This window comes from Pristiophorus japonicus, chromosome 6 (assembly GCF_044704955.1).
Source record: "Pristiophorus japonicus isolate sPriJap1 chromosome 6, sPriJap1.hap1, whole genome shotgun sequence".
NCBI classification, from domain to species: Eukaryota; Metazoa; Chordata; class Chondrichthyes; family Pristiophoridae; genus Pristiophorus; species Pristiophorus japonicus.
This window is the reverse complement of record NC_091982.1, coordinates 130831365-130847354: the sequence shown is the minus strand read 5'-3', so window position 1 is coordinate 130847354 and position 15990 is coordinate 130831365. Positions and strand designations below refer to the sequence as shown.

General features: G+C 52.4%; 1 protein-coding gene across 2 annotated transcripts in view; it reads left to right on the top strand.

Annotated features, from left to right (window-relative positions):
• LOC139265243 (gamma-aminobutyric acid receptor subunit beta-4-like) overlaps positions 1–15990 on the top strand; it is a 778436-nt gene that overhangs the window by 602077 nt on the left and 160369 nt on the right. For both annotated transcript variants that reach the window (XM_070882176.1, XM_070882178.1), the window contains one exon: positions 9053–9205. In XM_070882176.1, the coding sequence (XP_070738277.1) occupies positions 9053–9205 (153 nt within the window). The remainder of the gene's footprint in view (positions 1–9052; positions 9206–15990) is intronic.

Here is a 15990-nt window from a genome sequence, read left to right as displayed (position 1 = left end):
AATCTTGTTGTGCGAGACCCCTTGGAGAAGAGTGACCATAATATGGTAGAATTCTTTATTAAGATGGAGAGCAACACAGTTAATTCAGAGACTAGGGTCCTGAACTTAAGGAAAGGTAACTTCGATGGTATGAGACGTGAATTGGCTAGAATAGACTGGCGAGTGATACTTAAAGGGTTGACGGTGGAGAGGCAATGGCAAATATTTAAAGATCACATGGAAGAACTTCAACAATTGTACATCCCTGTCGAGGGTAAAAAATAAAACGGGGAAGGTGGCTCAACCGTGGCTAACAAGGGAAATTAAGGATAGTGTTAAAACCATATAAATTGGCCAGAAAAAGCAGCAAACCTGAGGACTGGGAGGATTTTATAATACAAGTCCCTTTTATAATGGGGAACAAAGAAAGGGCGGACTAGTTAAACAGATACTTTGGTTCTGTCTTCACGAAGGAAGACGCAAATAACCTTCCGGAAAGACTAGGGGACCGAGGGTCTAGTGAGAAGGAGGAACTGAAGGAAATCCTTATTAGTTGGGAAATTGATGGGATTGAAGGCCGATAAATCCCCGGGGCCTGATGGTCTGCATCCCAGAGTACTTAAGGAAGTAGTCCTAGAAATAGTGGATTCATTGGTGATCATTTTCCAACAGTCTATTGACTCTGGATCAGTTCCTACGGACTGGAGGGTAGCTAATGCAACACCACTTTTTAAGAAAGGAGTGAGCGAGAAAACGGGTAATTATAGACTGGTTAGCCTGACATCAGTAGTGGGGAAAAAGTTGGAATCAATTATTAAAGATGAAATAGCAGCACATCTGGAAAGCAGTGATAGGATCAGTCCAAGTCAGCATGGATTTATGAAAGGGAAATCCTGCTTGACAAAACTTCTAGAATTTTTTGAGGATATAACTAGTAGAGTGGACAAGGGGGAACCAGTGGATGTGGTGTATTTATCTTTCAAAAGGCTTTTGACATGGTCCCACACAAGAGATTGGTGTGCAAAATTAAAAGCACAAGGTATTGGGGGTAGTGTACTGACGTGGACAGCGAACTTGGCAGACAGGAAGCAGAGAGTCGAATGGCAGGCAGTGACCAGTGGGGTGCCGCAGGGCTCAGTGCTGGGACCCCAGCTATTTACAATATACATTAATGATTTAGATGAAGGAATTGAGTATAATATCTCCAAGTTTGCAGATGACACTAAGCTGGGTGGTGGTGTGAACTGTGAGGAGGATACTAAAAGGCTGCAGGGTGACTTGGACAGGTTAGGTGAGTAGGCAAATGCATGGCAGATGAGGTATAATGTGGATAAATGTGAGGTTATCCAATTTGGTGGCAAAAACACGAAGGCAGAATATTATCTGAATGGCGGCAGATTAGGAAAAGGGGAGGTGCAACGAGACCTGGGTGTCATGGTACATCAATCATTGAAAGTTGGCATGCAGGTACAGCAGGCAGTGAAGAAGGTAAATGGCATGTTGGCCTTCATAGCTAGGGGATTTGAGTATAGGAGCAGAGAGGTCTTACTGCAGTTGTACAGGACCTTAGTGAGGCCTCACCTGGAATATTGTGTTCAGTTTTGGTCTCCTAAACTGAGGAAGGACGTTCTTGTTATTGAGGGAGTACAGCGAAGGTTCACCAGATTGATTCCCGGGATGGCAGGATTGACATATGAGGAGAGACTGGATCGACTGTGCCTGTATTCACTGTAATTTTGAAGGATGAGAGGGGATCTCATAGAAACATCTATAATTCTGTCGGGACTGGACAGGTTAGATGCAGGAAGAATGTTCCCGATGTTGGAGAAGTCCAGAACCAGGGGACACAGTCTTCGGATAAGGGGCAGGCCATTTAGGACTGAGATGAGGAGAAACTTCTTCACTCAGAGAGTTGTTAACCTGTGGAATTCCCTACCGCAGAGAGTTGTTGATGCCAGTTCATTGGATATATTCAAGAGGGAGTTAGATATGGCCCTTACGGCTAAAGGGATCAAGGGGTCTGGAGGGAAAGCAGGAAAGAGGTACTGAGGTGAATGATCAGCCATGATCTTATTGAATGGCGGTGCAGGCTCGAAGGGCCGAATGGCCTACTCCTGCACCTATTTTCTATGTTTCTATGTTACCTCTTTGACCAAACTTTTGGTCACCTGCCGTAATTTCCTCTTATGTGACTCGGTGTCAGCATGGATTTATGCAGAGGAAGTCATGTTTGACAAATTTGCTGGAGTTCTTTGAGGATGCAATGAACAGGGTGGATAAAGGGGAACCAGTGGATGTGCTATTTTTGGACTTCCAGCAGGTGCCACATAAAAGGTTACAGCGGGGAAATATATTAGCATGGATAGAGGATTGGCTAACTAACAGAAAACAGAGAGTCGGGATAAATGGTTCATTCTCAGGTTGGCAATCAGTAACTAGTGGGGTGCCGCAGGGATCAGTGCTGGGACCCCAACTATTTACAATCTATATTAACAACTTGGAAGAAGGGACTGAGTGTAAAGTAGCCAAGTTTGCTGACGATTCTAAGCTGGAAGGAAAAGCAATGTGTGAGGAGGACACAATAAATCTGGAAAAGGACAAAGACAGGCTAAGTGAGTGGGCAAAAATTTGGCAGATGGAGTATAATGTTGGAAAGTGTGAGGTCATGCACTTTGGCAGAAAAAAAATCAAAGAACAAGTTATTATTTAAATGGAGAAAGATTGCAAAGTGCCGCAGTACAGCGGGACCTTGGGGTACTTGTGCATGAAACACAAAAGAATATTATGCAGGTACAGCAAGTGATCAGGAAGGCCAATGGGATCTTGGCCTTTATTGCAAAGGGGATGGAGTATAAAAGCAGGGAAGTCTTACTACAGTTATACAGAGTATTGGTGACGCCACACCTGGAATACTGCGTGCAGTTTTGGTTTCTATATTTACGAAAGAATACACTTGCTTTGGAGGTTGGGCCTCTACTCATTGGAATTCAGAAGAATGAGAGGTGATCTTATCGAAACGTATAACATTATGAGGGGGCTTGACAAGGCGGATGCAGAGAGGATGTTTCCACTGAAAGGGGAGACTAGAACTAGGGGGCACGATCTTAGAATAAGGGGCCGCCCATTTAAAACTGAGATGAGGAGAAATTTCTTCTCTCAGAGGGTTGTAAATCTGTGGAATTTGCTGCCTCCGAGAGCTGTGGAAGCTGGGACGTTGAATACATTTAAGACAGAAATCGATGGTTTCTGAACGATCAGGGGATAAGGGGGAGCGGGTGGGGAAGTGGAGCTGAGTCCATGATCGGATCAGCCATGATCTTATTGAATGACGGAGCAGGCTCGAGGGGCCGTATGGCCTACTCCTGTTCCTATTTCTTATGTTCTTATGATGTCAAATTTATTACATTTGTCTTAAAATGCTCCTGTGAAGCGCCTTGGGACATTTTACTAAGTTAAAGGTGCTATATAAATGCAAGTTGTTGTTGTTGTTTAAATCCCTGACAGTCTGGCCTCCCTAATTGCCACCGCACTAAAACGGCCCTGGCATCCTCTGTAACTCCTCTGTGACTCTGACCATCTCGCATTATCCCTCCTTGTCCTTTCCATAGCATTTTATATGGTCAACCATGTTGTTCTTCTCCAATATCTCTCCTCAATCATCTAGCTCCATGGGACTGCCCTTGGTTGAACCCACCTCTATCCAAATGTATCCCCAGCAAAGCACCATAGCAGCACTTCAGTACCGATCCTTAGAGCACATTCTACTCCATATCTACATACTGCCCTTCACCAACATAAGCTCAGCTTTCATACGTATAATGATATATCTCGAACTCTAAGTGCCTATGACCCCTCGACTGTTTCTCCAACGCATTCATTTCAAAATTCTCATCCAAATCCCTCCTTGACCTCGCTATTCCTTATCTCTGAAACCGCTTCCAGTCCTACAATCCTCCGTGATATCTGCACTCCTCCAATTCTAGCCTCTTGTGCATCCCTGATTTTAATCACTCTTCCATTGGCAGCCGTGCCTTCAGCTGGCTGGGCCCTAAGATCTGGAACTCCCTGCCTAAACCTTTCCACCTCTCTCCTGCATTGATTTTAGAACGGTTGCAGCAAATTGAAAGGTAGCTAATATAACTCTACTATTTAAGAAAGGAGGGAGAGAGAAAACGGGGAACTACAGAGCAGTTAGCCTGACATCAGTAGTAGAGAAAATGCTAGAATCTATTATTAAGGATGTGGTAAAATAATAATAGGATTGGGCAGAGTCAACACGGATTTATGAAAGGAAAATCAATTTTGACAAATCTGTTAGAGCTTTTAGAGGTTGTAACTGACATAATAGATAAGGGGGAACCAGTGGATGTGATGTATTTGGATTTTCAGAAGGCATTCGATAAGGTGCTACACAAGAGGTTATTAAACAAAATTAGGCTCATGGGATTGGGGGTAATATGATGATGGATTGAGGATTGGTTAACGGACAGAAAACAGAGAGTAGGAATAAACGGGTCATTTTCAGGTTGGCAGGCTATAACTAGTGGGGTACTGCAAGGATCAGGGCTATTCACAATCTATATCAATGATTGGGATGAGGGACCAAATGCAATATATCCAGGTTTGCTGATGATACAAAGCTTGGTGGGAATGTAAGTTGTGAGGAGGATGCAAAGAGGCTTCAAGGGGATACAGACAGGCTAAGTGATTGGGCAAGAACATGACAAATGGAATATAATGTAGAGAAATGTGAAGTTACCCACTTTGGTAGGAAAAATAGAATCGCTGGGACCACAACTGTTTACAATATACATAGATGACCTGGAAGAGTGTAGTGTAACAAAATTTGCAGATGACACAAAGTTTAGTGGGAAAGCGGGTTATGTAGAGGACACAGAGAGGCTGCAAAGAGATTTAGATAGGTTAAGCGAATGGGCTAAGGTTTGGCAGATGGAATACAATGTCGGAAAATGTGAGGTCATTCACCTTGGAAAAAAAAAAAACAGTAAAAGGGAATATTATTTGAATGGGGAGAAATTACAACATGCTGCGGTGCAGAGGGACCTGGGGGTCCTTGTGCATGAATCCCAAAAAGTTAGTTTGCAGGTGCAGCAGGTAATCAGGAAGGCGAATGGAATGTTGGCCTTCATTGCGAGAGGGATGGAGTACAAAAGCAGGGAGGTCCTTCTGCAACTGTACAGGGTATTGGTAAGGCCGCACCTGGAGTACTGCATGCAGTTTTGGTCACCTTACTTAAGGAAGGATATACTAGCTTTGGAGGGGGTACAGAGACAATTCACTAGGCTGATTCCGGAGATGAGAGGGTTACCTTATGATGATAGATTGAGTAGACTGGGTCTTTACTCGTTGGAGTTCAGAAGGATGAGGGGTGATCTTATAGAAACATTTAAAATAATGAAAGGGATAGACAAGATAGAGGTTGTTTCCACTGGTCGGGGAGACTAGAACTAGGGGGCGCAGCCTCAAAATACGGGGGAGCCAATTTAAAACCGAGTTGAGAAGGAATTTCTTCTCCCAGAGGGTTGTGAATCTGTGGAATTCTCTGCCCAAGGAAGCAGTTGAGGCTAGCTCATTGAATGAATTCAAATCACAGATAGATAGATTTTTAACCAATAAGGGAATTAAGGGTTATGGGGAGCGGGCGGGTAAGTGGAGCTGAGTCCACGGCCAGATCAGCCATGATCTTGTTGAATGGCGGAGCAGGCTCGAGGGGCTAGATGGCCTACTCCTGTTCCTAATTCTTATGTTCTGATGTTCTTATGTATATTATTTAAATGGTGAGAGATTGGGAAATGTTGGTGTTCAGAGGGACCTGTATGTCCTTGTACACCAATCACTGAAAGTTAACATGCAGCTACAGCAAGCAATTAAGAAAGCAAATAGTATGTTGGCCATGGGTCACAGTCTCAGAATAAGGGGTCGGCCAATTAGGACTGAGATGAGGAGAAATTTCTTCACTCAGAGGGTGGTGAATCTTTGGAATTCTCTACCCCCAAAGGCTCAGTCTTTGAGTATATTCAAGATAGAGATCGATTGAAATTTGGATTTTAAGGGAATCGAGGGATATGGGGATAGTGCAGGAAAGTGGAGTTGAGGTCGAAGATCAACATGATCTGATTGAATGGTGGAGCAGGCTCGAGGGGCCGAATGGCCATCTCCTGCTCCTGATTCTATGTTCTTAAGACACTCCTTAAAACCTCATCTACCTTAATACCTCCTTATGCGACTCGGTGTGACATTGTGTTTGATCACACTCCTGTGAAGTGCCTTGGGATATTTTACTACATTAAAGTCACTATATATAAATTCTAGCTGTTGTTGCTTGGCTAGCCCCTTGCTCAGGCTGAATCAGACTGTGCTAATCCTCGGCATGCTGTTTGACACCGAGTTGATCACCATCACTACTTATTTCCGCAGCTTAATTCATCAGGCAGGGGCCAACAAGCATTGGACTTTGTCTGCATCACCCACACCCCACAGTAATAACAAAACCATGCAGCCTCCCCATCCCAGCCACCTGTCACTGGGACCATGGAAGCCACCATTCCGGACCCCGCAAGGTTAGAGTGAGAGTCAACACATTGCCAATAACCTTACCTTACATTTTACCAGACAGGGTCAGTCTCGGAAGGTAAGATCAGCTCCTCTTGGCCTGGTCATGGACCTTCCCCCTTCCCTGGCTGGAAATGTAGAGCTGCAACTCAATACCTTAGCCCAAACCCCGACAATTCCACATGAAACACAACCTCCGGCAAACCTCTGGCAACCCGTCCCTCAATTCTCATCTCATCTTCAACATCCTCCAGCTTAAGATCAGGAACAACACCCTTGTTATCACCCCTAATATAAACCTCACATACTCCCCTCCTCGTACGCTCCTTCCGCTGTTTGTACTTGGCTTCTGCGTGCTCCCGGCGAAGAAACTCCAAGTGTTCAGCGCCTTCCCGGATGCTCCTCCTCCATTTGGGCCGGTCTTTGGCCAGGGATTCCCAAGAGCTGGTGGAGATGTTACATTTTTTTGAAGGAGGCTTTGAGGGTGTCCTTGAAGCGTTTTCTCTGCCCTCCTGGGGTTGGCCTGCAGTAGCGTAGCTCTGAGTAGAGTGGTTGTTTCGGAGTCTGGCACCCGGCATGTGGACAATGTGCCCCATCCATCGGAGTTGATCTGGTGTGGTCAATACTTTGATGCTGGGGATGTTGGCCTGAGTGAGAACACTGATGTTGGTGCGCCTATCCTGCCAATGGATCTTACAAAGGCAGCGTTGGTGGTACTTCTCCAGTGCTTTGAGGTGCCTGCTGTACATAGTCCATGTCTCTGAGGCATATAGGAGGGTGGTATTACTACTGCTCTGTAGACCATGAGCTTGCTGCCGGGTTTGAGATCCTGGTCTTCGAACACTCTTTTCCTCAGGTGGCCGAAGGCTGCACTGGCGCACCGAAGGTGGTGTTGGACTTTGCCATCGATGTCTGCCCTTGCTGACAGTAGGCTCCCGAGGTATGGAAAATGGTCCACATTGTTCAAGGCCTCATTGTTCAAGGCCCAGAGCAGTCGTAATAACCACCCTCTTATATGCCTCAGAGACATGGACTATGTACAGCAGGCACCTCAAAGCACTGGAGAAGTACCACCAACGCTGTTCAAGGCCTCATCATGGATCTTGATAATCGGGGGGGCATTGCTGTGTGGTGGGGACAGGTTGGTAGAGGTAATTGTCTTACTGATGTTTAATGTAAGGCCCAGACGCTTCAGTGAAGGTGTCAACAATGGCCTGGAGTTTGGACTCCGAGTGTGTGCAAAAGCAAGCATCATCTGCATACTGTAATTCAATGCCAGAGGTTGGAGCAACCTTGGTCTGGCCTGGAGATGTCGGAGGTTGAACAATTTCCCGCTTGACCTGTAGATTAGCTCCACTCCAGCGGGGAGCTTGCTGAGGGTGAGATGGAGCATTGTAGCGAGGAAGATCGAGAAGAGCCTTGGTGCGATGACACAAGCTCTGCTTGAACCTAATCTACACGTGTATTGGGTCTGTGGTGGATCATTTGGTAAGAATCACGGCTTGCATGTCATCCTGAAGTAGGTGGAGGATGGTGACACATTTTTGAGGACAGCTAAATTTGAGAAGGACGCTCCATAATCCCTCACGGTTGATAGAGTTGAAGGCCTTTATGAGGTCAAAGAAGGCCATTACAGGGTTTGGTGCTGTTCCCTGCGTTTCTCTGTGATTTGCCGCGCGGTGAAGATCATGGCCATTATGCCCCTTAGTGGGCGGAATCCGCATTGCGACTCTGGGGGAACTCTTCAGCCACAGGGAGAAGGCGATTGAGGAGGATTCTTGCAATGACTTTCTCTGCGGCAGACAGCAGGGATATTCCTCTGTAATTACCGCACTTGGACTTGACGCCTTCCTTGAAGATGGTCACGATTACGGCATATTACTACCTGCTGGTGTGAGTGGGCCAGCACCTACTGCTGATAGTATCCCCAACCTGTAGCCTGGAACACTTTCAGCCCAAACCAAACCAGAATATAACATTTCTAAGGAAAAACATGTTACTACACTGGGAGTGTTTGATGGGACAGTGTAGAGGGAGCTTTACTCTGTATCTAACCCCCTGTACCTGCCCTGGGAGTGTTTGATGGGACAGTGTAGAGGGAGCTTTACTCTGTATCTAATCCGTGCTGTACCTGCCCTGGGAGTGTTTGATGGAACAGTGTAGAGGGAGCTTTACTCTGTATCTAATCCGTGCTGTACCTGCCCTGGGAGTGTTTGATGGAACAGTGTAGAGGGAGCTTTACTCTGTATCTAACCCGTGCTGTAGCTGCCCTGGGAGTGTTTGATGGGACAGTGTAGAGGGAGCTTTACTCTGTATCTAACCTGTGCTGTAGCTGCCCTGGGAATGTTTGATGGGACAGTGTCGAGGGAGATTTACTCTGTATCTAACCCATACCAGGGGGATGATATGTGCATTGGGAATCTAACATGATCAAACCTGCTCAATTATAGCCAGTGATTGTGCATTTACCTCCCATTACTTTGTGTGCTTTTCCTGATAGGTTCATACCCTCGCCTGTCGCTCAGTTTTCGAATCAAGAGGAACATTGGATATTTCATCCTGCAGACTTACATGCCGTCAATCCTCATCACCATCCTATCCTGGGTCTCCTTCTGGATCAATTATGATGCCTCTGCTGCAAGAGTAGCCCTTGGTGAGTCACCTGTGGAGTGGGATGGCCCAAGGAAACCGGTCAATCGACACGCTCCATAATATCCTGAGTCACTGGGGCAATCGACCATCACCCAGACACCCCATAATACCCAAATCCATGGCCTGGACACCCCATAATACCCACAATCCATCACCCAGCCACACCCCATAATACCCACAATCCACTGCCCATACACATCCCACAATACCCACAATCCATTGCCCAGTAACAATTTACATAGCACCTTTAACCGAGTGAAATGTCCCAAGGCACTTCACAGCAGTATTATGGGATAAAAATTTGACACCAAGCAGGATAAATAAAAATTAGGTTTTAAGGAGCATCTTGAAGGAGGAAAGAGAGGTAGAGAGGTAGAAATGTTTCGGGAGGAAGTTCCAGAGCTTGGGGCCAAGGCAACAGAAGGCACGGCCACCGATGGTGGAGCGATTATAATCAGCGATGCTCAGGAGTGCAGACATCTCGGGGGGGTTGTGGGGCTGGAGGAGATTACAGAAATAGGGAGGGGCGAGGGCCATGGAGGGATTTGTAAATAAGGATGAGAATTTTGAAATCGAGGCGTTGCTTAAGCGGAAGCCAATATAGGTCAGCGAGTACAGGGGGTGATGGTTGAGTGGGACTTGGTGCGAGTTAGGACACGGGCAGTGAGCACTGGGGGTGATGGGTGAGCGGGACTCGGTGCGAGTTAGGACACGGGGCACAGGGGGTGATGGGTGAGTGGGACTCGGTGCGAGTTAGGACACGGGGCAGTGAGCACAGAGGGTGATGGGTGAGCGGGACTGGGTGTGAGTTAGGACACGGGGCAGTGAGCACAGGGGGTGATGGGTGAGTGGGACTCGATGCGAGTTAGGACACGGGGCAGTGAGCACAGGGGGTGATGGGTGAGCGGGACTTGGTGTGAGTTAGGACACAGGGCAGTGAGCACTGGGGGTGATGGGTGAGTGGGACTCGATGCGAGTTAGGACACGGGGCAGTGAGCACAGAGGGTGATGGGTGAGCGGGACTGGGTGTGAGTTAGGACACGGGGCAGTGAGCACAGGGGGTGATGGGTGAGTGGGACTCGATGCGAGTTAGGACACGGGGCAGTGAGCACAGGGGGTGATGGGTGAGCGGGACTGGGTGTGAGTTAGGACAGGGGGCAGTGATCACAGGGGGTGATGGGTGAGGGGGACTGGGTGTGAGTTAGGAAACGGGGCAGTGAGCACAGCGGGTGATGGGTGAGCGGGACTCGGTGCGAGTTAGGACACGGGACACAGGGGGTGATGGGTGAGTGGGACTTGGTGCGAGTTAGGACACGGGGCAGTGGGCACAGGGGGTGATGGGTGAGCGGGACTCGGTGTGAGTTAGGACACGGGACACAGGGGGTGATGAGTGAGTGGGACTTGGTACGAGTTAGGACACGGGGCAGTGAGCACAGGGAGTGATGGGTGAGCGGGACTGGGTGTGAGTTAGGACACGGGGCAATGAGCACAGGGGGTGATGGGTGAGTGGGACTCGATGCGAGTTAGGACACGGGGCAGTGAGCACAGAGGGTGATGGGTGAGCAGGACTTGGTGTGAGTTAGGACACGGGGCAGTGATCACAGGGGGTGATGGGTGAGGGGGACTGGGTGTGAGTTAGGAAACGGGGCAGTGAGCACAGGGGGTGATGGGTGAGCGGGACTCGGTGCGAGTTAGGACACGGGACACAGGCGGTGATGGGTGAGTGGGACTTGGTGCGAGTTAGGACACGGGGCAGTGGGCACAGGGGGTGATGGGTGAGCGGGACTCGGTGCGAGTTAGGACACGGGACACAGGGGGTGATGAGTGAGTGGGACTTGGTACGAGTTAGGACACGGGGCAGTGAGCACAGGGAGTGATGGGTGAGCGGGACTGGGTGTGAGTTAGGACACGGGGCAATGAGCACAGGGGGTGATGGGTGAGTGGGACTCGATGCGAGTTAGGACACGGGGCAGTGAGCACAGAGGGTGATGGGTGAGCGGGACTTGGTGTGAGTTAGGACACGGGGCAGTGAGCACAGGGGGTGATGGGTGAGCGGGACTGGGTGTGAGTTAGGACACGGGGCAGCGAGCACAGGGGGTTATGGGTGAGCGGGACTGGGTGTGAGTTAGGACACAGGGCAGTGAGCACAGGGGGTGATGGGTGAGCGGGACTCGGTGCGAGTTAGGACACGGGTCAGTGAGCACAGGGGGTGATGGGTAAGTGGGACTCGGTGCAAGTTAGGACACGGGACACAGGGGGTGATGGGTGAGTGGGACTCGGTGCGAGTTAGGACACGGGGCAGTGAGCACTGGGGGTGATGGGTGAGCGGGACTCGATGCGAGTTAGGACACGGGGCACAGGGGGTGATGGGTGAGTGGGACTTGGTGCGAGTTAGGACACGGGGCAGTGAGCACAGGGGGTGATGGGTGAGTGGGACTCGGTGTGACTTAGGACACGGGTCAGTGAGCACAGGGGGTGATGGGTGAGTGGGACTGGGTGTGAGTTAGGACACGGGACACAGTGGGTGATGGGTGAGTGGGACTCGCTGCGAGTTAGGACATGGGGCAGCGAGCATAGGGGGTGATGGGTGAGTGTGACTCGCTGCGAGTTAGGACACGGGGCAGTGAGCACAAGGGGTGATGGGTGAGTGGGACTCGGTGCGAGTTAGGACACGGGGCAGTGAGCACAGAGGGTGATGGGTGAGCGGGACTGGGTGCGAGTTAGGACACGGGACACAGGGGGTGATGGGTGAGCGGGACTCGGTGCGAGTTAGGACACGGGACACAGGGGGTGATGGGTGAGTGGGACTTGGTGCGAGTTAGGACACGGGACACAGGGGGTGATGGGTGAGTGGGACTCGGTTCGAGTTAGGACACGGGTCAGTGAGCACAGGGGGTGATGGGTGAGTGGGACTTGGTGCGAATTAGGACACGGGACACAGTGGGTGATGGGTGAGCGGGACTGGGTGTGAGTTAGGACACGGGGCAGTGAGCACAGGGGGTGATGGGTGAGGGGGACTGGGTGTGAGTTAGGACACGGGGCACAGGGGGTGATGGGTGAGTGGGACTGGGTGTGAGTTAGGACACGGGGCAGTGAGCACAGGGGGTGATGGGTGAGTGGGACTCGGTGCGAGTTAGGACACGGGACACAGGGGGTGATGGGTGAGTGGGACTCGGTGCGAGTTAGGACACGGGACACAGGGGGTGATGGGTGAGGGGGACTGGGGGTGAGTTAGGACACGGGACACAGAGGGTGATGGGTGAGTGGGACTGGGTGCGAGTTAGGACACGGGGCAGTGGGCACAGGGGGTGATGGGTGAGTGCGACTCGATGCGAGTTAGGACACAGGGCAGTGAGCACAGGGGGTGATGGGTGAGTGGGACTCGGTGCGAGTTAGGACACGGGGCAGTGAGCACAAGGGGTGATGGGTGAGCGTGACTGGGTGTGAGTTAGGACACGGGGCAATGAGCAGAGGGGGTGATGGGTGAGTGGGACTCGGTGCGAGTTAGGACACGGGACACAGAGGGTGATGGGTGAGTGGGACTCGATGCGAGTTAGGACACGGGGCAGTGGGCACAGGGGGTGATGGGTGAGTGGGACTGGGTGTGAGTTAGGACACGGGGCAGTGAGCACAGGGGGTGATGGGTGAGTGGGACTCGATGCGAGTTAGGACACGGGGCAGTGAGCACAGCGGGTGATGGGTGAGCGGGACTGGGTGTGAGTTAGGACAGGGGGCAGTGATCACAGGGGGTGATGGGTGAGGGGGACTGGGTGTGAGTTAGGAAACGGGGCAGTGAGCACAGCGGGTGATGGGTGAGCGGGACTCGGTGCGAGTTAGGACACGGGACACAGGGGGTGATGGGTGAGTGGGACTTGGTGCGAGTTAGGACACGGGGCAGTGGGCACAGGGGGTGATGGGTGAGCGGGACTCGGTGTGAGTTAGGACACGGGACACAGGGGGTGATGAGTGAGTGGGACTTGGTACGAGTTAGGACACGGGGCAGTGAGCACAGGGAGTGATGGGTGAGCGGGACTGGGTGTGAGTTAGGACACGGGGCAATGAGCACACGGGGTGATGGGTGAGTGGGACTCGATGCGAGTTAGGACACGGGGCAGTGAGCACAGAGGGTGATGGGTGAGAAGGACTTGTTGTGAGTTAGGACACGGGGCAGTGAGCACAGGGGGTGATGGGTGAGCGGGACTGGGTGTGAGTTAGGACACGGGGCAGCGAGCACAGGGGGTGATGGGTGAGCGGGACTCGGTGCAAGTTAGGACACGGGACACAGGGGGTGATGGGTGAGTGGGTCTTGGTGCGATTTAGGACACGGGGCAGTGGGCACAGGGGGTGATGGGTGAGCGGGACTCGGTGCGAGTTCGGACACGGGGCAGCGAGCACAGGGGGTGATGGGTGAGTGGGACTGGGTGTGAGTTATGACACGGGGCAGCGAGCACAGGGGGTGATGGGTGAGTGGGACTCGGTGTGAGTTAGGACACGGGGCAGTGAGCACAGGGAGTGATGGGTGAGCGGGACTGGGTGTGAGTTAGGACAGGGGGCAGTGATCACAGGGGGTGATGGGTGAGGGGGACTGGGTGTGAGTTAGGAAACGGGGCAGTGAGCACAGCGGGTGATGGGTGAGCGGGACTCGGTGCGAGTTAGGACACGGGACACAGGGGGTGATGGGTGAGTGGGACTTGGTGCGAGTTAGGACACGGGGCAGTGGGCACAGGGGGTGATGGGTGAGCGGGACTCGGTGTGAGTTAGGACACGGGACACAGGGGGTGATGAGTGAGTGGGACTTGGTACGAGTTAGGACACGGGGCAGTGAGCACAGGGAGTGATGGGTGAGCGGGACTGGGTGTGAGTTAGGACACGGGGCAATGAGCACAGGGGGTGATGGGTGAGTGGGACTGGGTGTGAGTTAGGACACGGGGTAGTGAGCACAGGGGGTGATGGGTGAGTGGGACTGGGTGTGAGTTAGGACACGGGGCAGTGAGCACAGGGGGTGATGGGTGAGTGGGACTGGGTGTGAGTTAGGACACGGGGCAGCGAGCACAGAGGGTGATGGGTGAGTGGGACTGGGTGTGAGTTAGGACACGGGGCAGTGAGCACAGGGAGTGATGGGTGAGCGGGACTGGGTGTGAGTTAGGACACGGGGCAATGAGCACAGGGGGTGATGGGTGAGTGGGACTGGGTGTGAGTTAGGACACGGGGTAGTGAGCACAGGGGGTGATGGGTGAGTGGGACTGGGTGTGAGTTAGGACACGGGGCAGTGAGCACAGGGGGTGATGGGTGAGTGGGACTGGGTGTGAGTTAGGACACGGGGCAGCGAGCACAGAGGGTGATGGGTGAGTGGGACTGGGTGTGAGTTAGGACACGGGGCAGCGAGCACAGGGGGTGATGGGTGAGTGGGACTGGGTGTGAGTTAGGACACGGGGCAGTGAGCACAGGGGGTGATGGGTGAGTGGGACTCGGTGTGACTTAGGACACGGGTCAGTGAGCACAGGGGGTGATGGGTGAGTGGGACTCGATGCGAGTTAGGACACGGGGCACAGGGGGTGATGGGTGAGTGGGACTTGGTGCGAGTTAGGACACGGGGCAGTGAGCACAGGGGGTGATGGGTGAGTGGGACTCGGTGTGACTTAGGACACGGGTCAGTGAGCACAGGGGGTGATGGGTGAGTGGGACTCGGTGCGAGTTAGGACACGGGGCAGCGAGCACAGGGGGTGATGGGTGAGTGGGACTGGGTGTGAGTTAGGACACGGGACACAGTGGGTGATGGGTGAGTGGGACTCGCTGCGAGTTAGGACATGGGGCAGCGAGCACAGGGGGTGATGGGTGAGTGGGACTCGCTGCGAGTTAGGACACGGGGCAGTGAGCACAGGGGGTGATGGGTGAGTGGGACTGGGTGCGAGTTAGGACACGGGACACAGGGGGTGATGGGTGAGCGGGACTCGGTGCGAGTTAGGACACGGGACACAGGGGGTGATGGGTGAGTGGGACTTGGTGCGAGTTAGGACACGGGACACAGGGGGTGATGGGTGAGTGGGACTTGGTGCGAATTAGGACACGGGACACAGTGGGTGATGGGTGAGCGGGACTGGGTATGAGTTAGGACACGGGGCAGTGAGCACAGGGGGTGATGGGTGAGTGGGACTCGATGCAAGTTAGGACACGGGGCAGTGAGCACAGGGGGTGATGGGTGAGCGGGACTTGGTGTGAGTTAGGACACAGGGCAGTGAGCACAGGGGGTGATGGGTGAGTGGGACTCGATGCGAGTTAGGACACGGGGCAGTGAGCACAGAGGGTGATGGGTGAGCGGGACTGGGTGTGAGTTAGGACACGGGGCAGTGAGCACAGGGGGTGATGGGTGAGTGGGACTCGATGCGAGTTAGGACATGGGGCAGTGAGCACAGGGGGTGATGGGTGAGGGGGACTGGGTGTGAATTAGGAAACGGGGCAGTGAGCACAGCGGGTGATGGGTGAGCGGGACTCGGTGCGAGTTAGGACACGGGGCAGCGAGCACAGGGGGTGATGGGTGAGTGGGACTGGGTGTGAGTTAGGACACAGGGCAGCGAGCACAGCGGGTGATGGGTGAGTGGGACTCGGTGCGAGTTAGGACACGGGGCAGCGAGCACAGGGGGTGATGGGTGAGTGGGACTGGGTGTGAGTTAGGACACGGGGCAGTGAGCACAGGGGGTGATGGGTGAGTGGGACTGGGTGTGAGTTAGGACACGGGGCAGTGAGCACAGGGGGTGATGGGTGAGTGGGACTGGGTGTGAGTTAGGA